Source organism: Phoenix dactylifera, chromosome 8 (assembly GCF_051530095.1).
Source record: "Phoenix dactylifera cultivar Ajwa chromosome 8, Ajwa_hap1_PhDact_Kaust_v1.1, whole genome shotgun sequence".
Lineage (NCBI taxonomy): Eukaryota > Viridiplantae > Streptophyta > Magnoliopsida > Arecales > Arecaceae > Phoenix > Phoenix dactylifera.
Window position 1 is genome coordinate 8,042,892 of NC_143197.1, and position 8,721 is coordinate 8,051,612.

The following is an 8,721-nucleotide window of genomic DNA, read 5'->3' on the forward strand; positions in this document are numbered from 1 at the left end:
CGGTTCATCACTCGGAAGATTTTTTCTAGCTAGACCACGGGGCTGTGCCTATGCCTTTGTGCAGTATTTTATTTTTTGATTTTGTTGGCTGTTTTCACACTCGCTAGGTGTGAGCCGCCGATTTACTTTAAAAAAAAAAAAGCAAAAATATTGTGAAACTTACAAATACAATTTGTTGGCACGCCAAGAATTCCAAATACAAAAACACGCATGTATTGCCGTATTATTTAGATATTCTCTCAAAAACGATAAAAAGAATTAAGTAGTAAAAGATATATTATAACAATTGCTCCATCATGTTATAATGTTGTTTTGGTATATATATGGGCGGTTGCTACTTGCGGGCCATTCGTATATATGCCAATGATGCTACGGAGAGGGCTGAAAAGTTCGTGTGGCTATCATAACACTTCTATTGCTTACATTTGTTGGTGCGAAATCCATCTATAAATATGCTTAATCGATTAAATGGTGATTAGATGTTGGCTTGCAGCCTTGTAATCATACGTTCTGAATGATGCTGGAATCCTCGATAGCGGTCCTTTCCTCTTGTCCAATTCAAGCTTTGACTGGGTTCTTAATTATGAGAATAAAATATCAAAATACTACTTGTTATATATAGAGCTAGGCTGTTAGTTTGTTCAAGTTGTTGATCAAATCACAAACTGTTAGTTTCTTGCCAAAAAAAAAAAAAAAATTTTGGTTCTCAATTAATACAAAAATATATTAGCAGTAAAGATGTTAGCTATAAGGCACCCATGCACACGCGCACGCGGCACGCATATATAATTATATATACGTACATTCATATGCACACTTTTGCATATGTCAATGGATTTTCTTGCAAAAGGTCTTATTCAATCAAATCTATCATCTATTCGATCACACCTTCCCTATCACAACATATGATTTTTATACGTGCCTCCATTACATTTGGCTATAACAAAAATCTCAACAGATATGAAAAAATTGACTCCTATTTAGCCAGGCCGGAGTGCACCATGAATGATGATAAACACTGACAATGTCGCTATAGTTGGCTGTGATGATATATAGCATGTCTGAGATCTCAATAGTAATTGATGCTCGACTGCTTCCAGTCCAAATTTTCTTTTTATACTTAGCTACATAGTTAACTGTTAGTTCATCAGATTGGGTTGCTAACTATGCTACATTTGTTCAAACTAGCCCGACCAGGGTTACACTTAGAGGCATCACCGCTCACCTAGGTCTAGGTCACTCTTTTTTTTTAAGTGCATGATAACTTTAGCTCGAGTGAGTGATACGTCATACTACATGGATGAGCCAAAAATCTAACCTAATCCTTGGGGCCTGGGATTGTAACCCATGAATCCCAAAAGATATATTATAGTACATTGAAGATCTACGAAAAGGGTATATATTATATAGTAAATGAGCCAAAGATCGATCTAACCTAAGCCTTTGGGCCCCAGGCACATAGCCAAAGATCCAACAAGATATATTATAGTAAATGGAAGATTTAAGAGAAGGGTACGAAGAGTCCCATTAAGTACATTTAAGCAGGTTTGGTTGTTACATGAGTTATGTTCTGAGTCAAGGAGAGAGCTCCACAAGCAGAAGAATCCAAACCCTAGATTCCATTTTATATGCAGTCAGTACAAATAATATAGCTAACTTAGTCGTGCAGCCTTCTAGAACTACAGGAAAGTCTATAATAAGAAGAGCAATAGAGGGATCATCCTATGACTTGAGGTTCATTGTAAACTACTTGGAACAGGCCTACCAATGATTTAATAATTCTGCATAAAATGATTTCAAGTCAATCAGAAGCTGAAGCTAGTTTAGGTTTGACAAAATTGAACTTTGAGAGGAATGGTACAGGGAACAAGTGAAAAGTTGGTGATTGCTGTGCACCAAACACCCATCCCCCTCCTTTACCAAAAAACTACCAAATCCATGCAAAAGATCATATTACCACCCCACCCCTCTGCAGCATTTATCGCCACCTACCCAAGTTGGTTACTCTCCTTTTACCATGCAAGGTTATAAATTAAGATCAACGATTTCATTCATGTCGCAGACAACCCTTCGACGATGGTTGGTGATAGCCAAACATCCTAAGTTTTTATTCAAAAGACAGGTAACTTCCCTGGTGTTTAAGGATGTGTTGGTTATTCTAATGAAATATGGGTAGATGGGTAGTTCAGTGCTCCTGGTACTAGTGCTAGTAACAAGAGATCCTTATATATTAGTGTTTCTTTTCCAGGTGAAAAACTAGTGCGATTCTTCCAGATCTCTTCCCAATGGCTCTTTCTCTCACCTTAAAACGTTTGCCTTTTGCCATTTCTCTGCTGTATATAGCTATTTCCTGCTGTCAAGGTATGTTTACTGGCTCCTAGTCTGCTTTCTTGTTCTCTATCATTTCTCTTGAAGCATGAGTTAGTGTAGGCTTTAATCCTAAAGTCCTTCTTCATCCGATAAATATGGTTTATGACATTGTGTAGCTGAATCAACATTGGAGTCATTTTTGATGCTTACAAGTTGTTGTGCAATGTCAGAAGAAGCTACTCAATTTATATTATCCAATGGCCATAAAGATTTCATCCTATACCCAATGATGGCCACACGGCTATGGACTAAAAGCCAAACTTAAACTTTTATTAAAACACACCACTTTCTCTAAGGAACCGCCTTTTTTTTTTTCAATAATGCAGCGCAGCAGGCTGATCCAGTTCAGATTGTTGCTAGAGCAGCACTTTGTTTTGATAATCGACCCGTAAGTAACATGCGAATCTATAGCTCCTCCTTCTGAAATATTCGATGAAAGATGCTGCGGTCGCCTAAAATTTTTTGCCAAGTTACATGAATGCTGTAAACTTAAAATATTGACTCAAAGCAGATGTTCTGAATTTTTTGTATGACAGGTGCTTAACAACTGCCTGACATCAATGGGAGTAAATGTTGGTGGTACCAACAGTTCAGCTCAACAAAATATTTCTACAACTACTTTCTGCAATGGGCCTTGTTTTGGTCAAATGATGCTGATGACCAATTGTATTAATGGCATTCTCTCAAACTTCCAATTCTATAACCCAGGAATGATGCAAGGGGTGCAAGCTATATTTCAAACTGCATGCGGTCAAAATAGTAACAATGGTGTTGCTGCTAATAATAATGGAGGTGAGAATTCTAATCTCTTGCTACTATTTACTAGTACAGTGCGCTATCCAATCCTCTTGTGGTTATCAGGGAAGTTTTTACTTAAATTTGGTTTCTAATATGAACTGAATTTTCCTCCCAACTATTGCCACCAATACATATAAATCCTATCATGGTGATCCTATGCTTTTTTTAATAAAAAAATTAATATAACTCTCTCATTTGCGTCGCCTAGCAGGTGAAATGGAGAGGGCTCAGTAACTTAACAGAAGCATCATGTGGGTAGAGTTACAGAGCTTAGACTTCTATTTGATGGACCAACCTGATAAAATTAAGAGCCAATTGGTTTAACCTAGACCAATTAGATTTTGTCTAAAATAAGATGGACCTGTTTCAGGTCCAGTAGTCAGCTAAAACCAACTAGATTTTGTCCAACTTGACCCACTTTACAACAAGGTCTGATCCACATTGACAGGATTAGCTGGGATTCTGTAACAGAATGGGAATAGAGCTGAGAATTTTTAAACAAATTTGATCATAAATGATCAGATTTTTGGCCTGATAACAGCTTCCAACTTGGGACAACATTCTTAACAATGCAGGCCTGTGCAGATCAAAACAATATGGAATTATTTACCATTATAAAAGGGGAAAAAGGGAATCAAGGTCTTCGAAAGCTAGGGTTTTAATCATCTAGGTAGGACCTGATGGTGACCGATACTTTTCTCAAAGTTAGGTGACTGCTACCGTGATGAAATGTGGGGAAAATTTTGAAAGAATGGTGGTAGCCATTCTTTCAACATTTAAGAATTTCATACTGGTGCCATGAGATTTTAACCAAAACATCAATATCAACCGATATCTTGGGATATTATGGATTTGTGTGTGTTGAAATAATAAATACCATGGCTTCACCTAATACTTGTGTTGAAACAGTAAATACCAAGACTTTGCCTAATACTTGTATAAATCATGATCTAGACCAACACGAAAACCCTGTAGAAATCTGGGCTTTGATATTCTCTCCCAAAAAAAAAAGGTTCTCTGGCAGGATTCTGCATGTCTCTCTTTACATTCATCAAAACTAGAATATGGCACACGCGATGCACATGATCTAAGAAATTTCGATCTCAAAATGCAAAATTATTAACAACAATCATGCCTAATGAATGTACAGAAGATTTGTGGTATTTGAAGAACATGGATAACCTTCGCACGTAGAAAACCTAGCGACATGGACCGTAGGACCCTTTCTTTTTTTTAATGAAAGGAGGCTTAGCCACCCAAATTTATTGAATTGGAATTATTTACAACAACAAAATAATATCGTAGAATAGATGTGGTAGGTATAGATAGGTATAGGTATTTGAGGAGTTTGCTTTACATGGTAGAATAGATATGGTCTCACTCAGTATAGGCAAGGCTTTGGATGAAGATGGCCTGACCTATCCTGACCTAATGGTTTTTCTGAACTAGAACAATATAATGGATAGGATTAGCCCACTGATCCAAGGATCGACCAAGCATCCATATTAACCTTATTAGTTATGACTACTTTTCTTATTGATTCAGGTGGCTCAGGTGGGTCTGCAAACATGGTGGGTGCATCAAACTATGGAATTGAGCTTGCCATCCCCATGTACATGTCTCTATGGATGCCAGCGCTTTTGGTTGCTATTTGGCTCCTCTGAGTCATGCCACAGAAAAGAAAATATAGTTATACAGTGTTTCGCTGGCGGCAAATTCTTGTTGGTCTCCATAGACTGGAGAATGTACAACTAAGAGATGGAAATTCTCTATATTTGGATGGACCAGTTCACCAGCTGGAACTCTCTTTCCATATGTACTTATAATATGATCTTTTTTTCTTTTTCTTTTTCTTCCTATTTCCCCACTTGTTATCTTTAGTCATGCAGAAAAAAATATCCTCCCGAAATTAAAATCATTCGCCGGTAAATTTTACTCTGAGATACCACACATGACATGCAAAAGAAAGGCAGCAGTTGTGTCGTAATTCTCAAAAAATTATATGAGGATCCAATCTTGTAAAGGTCTGATATGCGTGAATATGTCTAGGAAAAAAATTGCTGATTGCAATAGGCTGGTTACGAAATGCAGCATTCAGGAACCCCTCTGGTATGATATATAGTTTAACCAAATTAATTACCGGACTAATATCATGCAGACTACAACCATTTCAATGTAACTTGGTGGGTCGCTGATTATTATTAATGAAATTTTATTAGAGATTCTGAGTTCGACTATTGAGTGCTGCAACCCTAATTATTTAAACTTGGATAATTTTATTAACTAGAAGGATCCCCCTCCATTTTCTATCTCAAAGAAAAGGAAACAGTTATTAGGGCAGAAAAGTCTATTCCACCTACAAAAGGATAATGTTTGTACTATAGGAAAACAAGCAAGGCAGATGGCTGCAAATCTCCATTTATCAGCCAACACAACCATTTTCAGAAGATATGCCATAAGTCATACCTAGCTCCAGTTCCACTCACATATTCTTGTAAAGGCCATGCTTGGCTTTTGGAGGTCTTTAGAGGTGGTAAACTAGGAATAAGAATGATTAATTCAACTAGCATGTGCTTCGAAATAATCGATCTTGGAAGAGAAAACAACAAGACTGCACTTCATTTTTATTCAAGAGTAACGGCTAGGGCACCATTATCCACAAGTTTTTCTGGCCCAAGGGAGGAGTGCCAACTGATATTGGTTGGGTTGGTCTTGGACCTAGCATTACACACGGCTGAGCTCATCAAGTTTTGGGGCTAAAATTTTCGCTCAATCCGTCCCATTCGTACGCACAAGATAGATTTGTGATGTGCATGCAAAAAGGCTCATATAGTCCACATAGTCAGGTCTTAATCTAATAAAGGACCTGAATCTAGTATATGTACATCAAAGCTGATCATGGGCCAAGCTTGGGCTTACGAAACATCAAATTCTATATAGGCTGGTCCGAAGCCTGATTAAAAATGAATAAAATTTAGGCTTGAGGCCCAGCCCATCATCAACTCTAATGTACACATATATATATATATATATATACACACATACACATACGTACATACACACATATATAATGTATGTAAAAGTATTGAATGGGTTGCAATTTAATTTTAACTTTGAATATGTCCGAAAATTAGGTCCTACATACTATTTACTTTTTCAGGAACCCTAAATATAACAAATTAAACAATATCAAATGAGTCAAGTAATGGCTCCAACCCACATAGAAGTGCATCATTACGACCATGATCATCGAAAATATGACAACATTGCTACTTGCTAGCTATTTTTACACATACAATTCGATGTACAGGACCAAAATGCCTCTGATTTGTTCTGAACTAATCATGCTAACGTTAGGATTAAGTTTTGGGTTGACTGATGACTCAAACCCAACTATGTTTCAAGGACAAGCTCTTATACCAAATTAATGCACGATAGAAGAAGAAGGAGAGAGAAGAAGAGGTGAAGAAGAAAAGAGGAGGAGAAGAGAGAGAAAGAGCGCAACTCAATATTCCATATTGTCAAATCTTGATAAAAATTGTCTTCTTAATTAATACAATAATGAATTTATACAGATAACCCAAAATCCTAATAACAATCCTATTATATATAAACTACTAGAGTCCTCAGAAAATTCTAATCCTCGAATCCACATAAAAATAAAATTTGCTAATTTTAAATTAAATAAAAGTTTTAATTTTTATAGTTATACCTAATATTAGCATGTCTAGATTTTTTTATTAGTCACCATATTTCACCTATATAGTGAGGCTTGAGTCAGCAAAAGCTTCGCACTCAGGGCATACGCAAAGTCAGTTGGGCCGTCTGTTGTTCACTCCACACGTGTAATTCCTCGAGAGACAAACATGATAGAAGTCAAGCGAGGCTGGTCGCTTCTCCCCACCAAATCTCATCTTCCCCTCCCACTGGAAACCTAGCAACTACCAAATCTAACATCACCACCAGAAGCCATGTCAAAGTACCAAAGTATCCCCCATCCCCTTAAATTTTTTGAGTACAATTTATTCCATTCTTTTATTTCCAATCCCCCTTATTTATGATCCACCCAATTCTTCAAGACCATCTGATTCCTGAGGCCATCCAAGATCACGTAAGGGTTGCTATCACCTTCAAGACTCAAGAATCAACATTGGCCAACTTCTATAGTTCTTGGCTCATCTAGTGCGAACGGATCGATCAAAAATTCAGCACAGATAAAGAAAATATCAAACAAAAAATGCTACGAGGGGCGATTTGTCATCTTGGGATGAGTTTGTTGGCCCGTGCACCTAAAAGGAGGAAAGGCAGAGACACCAGGAGAATGAAACATTCCTCTATATGATTTAACATTAGTAGGCAAAACGATAATAAACGCAAGCTCCATCTCTCCATTTTATCTCTTGACATGATCTGGAATGCCTAAAGACCCTTCTCCAATGGCTTCCCCTCCCACCCTCGGATGTTGGTTCTTCCGCTTGGCTCTGCTCTGCTTGTTTATTACATGTTGCGAGTCAGGTATTCATGTTCCTCTCCAAATAACAGTCTTCTTTTCTCTCTCTTTCTTTTAGTAATCAAGAACATGGTCGTATGGTCACGATGCCAAGATTTGTTGTCTTGATTTCAAGGCATTGGATTACCGTGTCGCACCAGTTAGTTTTGTAGGGTATGATTTAATTATTTGGTTGCTATGTGGGATCGATCATGCAGACCAAGATCCGGTGGACGTTGCTGCGAAAGCATTAACATGCTTCAATGATCACTACGTAAGTACAGAATATAACCAGACACATGTAGTATGCTTTTAAGGGAATGTCCAACTAACCAAGCTACCATGGGCATGCAAATTATAAGCAACTTCTAACGTAATTACAGATACTAGAAGTAAATCCTCAATGATTTAGAGTTTGGGATGACTTTACAAGACGCTACTTCTGATGATATCTCTGTTTGTATCGTTTCTGCATGGAATCCAAAGATTTATAGCAGCTGCGAAGAATCGTGTAGACTAAGCGCGGCTGGGACCATCGATGTCCCTCCGGAGGCAACCGACCAGTACTGCGAGGGGCCATGTCTGGTTGAGACGAAGCTTGTGCTCCAATGCGTGGATAGCATACTGTACAATTTCCAATTTTACAATGGAGCCACTGTTCAAGATGTGAAGTATGCTCTCAGCACTGGATGTGGTCATACTAGCAAGAGAGGTAAGAAACGATCCCAAGAGAACTTTTGGCATGAAGGTCAGAAGTTTGCCATGGTTATGGGCCGTATCTTTATTCAATTCTACTTTTCTTGGATACCCTTATTCAGTTGCATTTTTTTGTGGTTCTCATCCAGGGGACTTCAATGTTTTGGAACGCTTGGAAGGTGGTAATGGTGAATATGGTTACTACGGCCACGGGAACAAGCTGGGCATTCCTATGCACTTGATGGTACTCTTAAGCTGTGTTCTGCTTCTTTCGGGCTTCTGATATATCACTCTGCTAGAAAGAGAGAACTTATTCTAGTATAATTGAACTTATTCTAGTATAATTGAACCTATTCCAGTCTCTTAAA

General features: G+C 37.9%; 2 protein-coding genes across 3 annotated transcripts; both read left to right on the plus strand.

Annotated features, from left to right (window-relative positions):
- Positions 1 to 1,890: 1,890 nt before the first annotated feature.
- Positions 1,891 to 5,009, plus strand: LOC108511080 (uncharacterized). Of its 2 annotated transcripts, XM_017841338.5 has the most exons (5): positions 1,891 to 2,122; positions 2,249 to 2,361; positions 2,697 to 2,758; positions 2,907 to 3,162; positions 4,714 to 5,009. In XM_017841338.5, the coding sequence occupies exons 2-5, from the start codon at positions 2,286 to 2,288 to the stop codon at positions 4,830 to 4,832; spliced, it is 513 nt and encodes a 170-aa protein (XP_017696827.1). In that variant the 5' UTR covers positions 1,891 to 2,122; positions 2,249 to 2,285; the 3' UTR covers positions 4,833 to 5,009. The 2 variants fall into 2 exon arrangements, with proteins under 2 accessions (XP_017696827.1, XP_089780859.1); XM_089924733.1 differs by lacking the exon at positions 1,891 to 2,122 and having other exon boundaries at positions 2,201 to 2,361.
- A 2,536-nt stretch (positions 5,010 to 7,545) lies between these two features.
- On the plus strand, positions 7,546 to 8,721 carry LOC103700950 (uncharacterized). The gene is made up of 4 exons (XM_008782851.6): positions 7,546 to 7,683; positions 7,876 to 7,931; positions 8,144 to 8,369; positions 8,503 to 8,721. Exons 1-4 carry the CDS (start codon positions 7,584 to 7,586, stop codon positions 8,634 to 8,636), a joined length of 516 nt encoding a protein of 171 aa, XP_008781073.3. The 5' UTR covers positions 7,546 to 7,583; the 3' UTR covers positions 8,637 to 8,721.

Excerpts from the sequence above, each read along its gene's own strand:
- LOC103700950 (XM_008782851.6), top strand. The coding sequence starts at position 7,584 with ATGCCTAAAGACCCTTCTCCAATGGCTTCCCCTCCCACCCTCGGATGT. Across the intron at positions 7,684-7,875 it reads TATTACATGTTGCGAGTCAG|ACCAAGATCCGGTGGACGTT; the intron begins GTATTCATGTTC and ends TCGATCATGCAG. Across the intron at positions 8,370-8,502 it reads TGGTCATACTAGCAAGAGAG|GGGACTTCAATGTTTTGGAA; the intron begins GTAAGAAACGAT and ends GTTCTCATCCAG.
- LOC108511080 (XM_017841338.5), top strand. The coding sequence starts at position 2,286 with ATGGCTCTTTCTCTCACCTTAAAACGTTTGCCTTTTGCCATTTCTCTG. Across the intron at positions 2,362-2,696 it reads AGCTATTTCCTGCTGTCAAG|CGCAGCAGGCTGATCCAGTT; the intron begins GTATGTTTACTG and ends TCAATAATGCAG. Across the intron at positions 2,759-2,906 it reads TTTGTTTTGATAATCGACCC|GTGCTTAACAACTGCCTGAC; the intron begins GTAAGTAACATG and ends TTTGTATGACAG.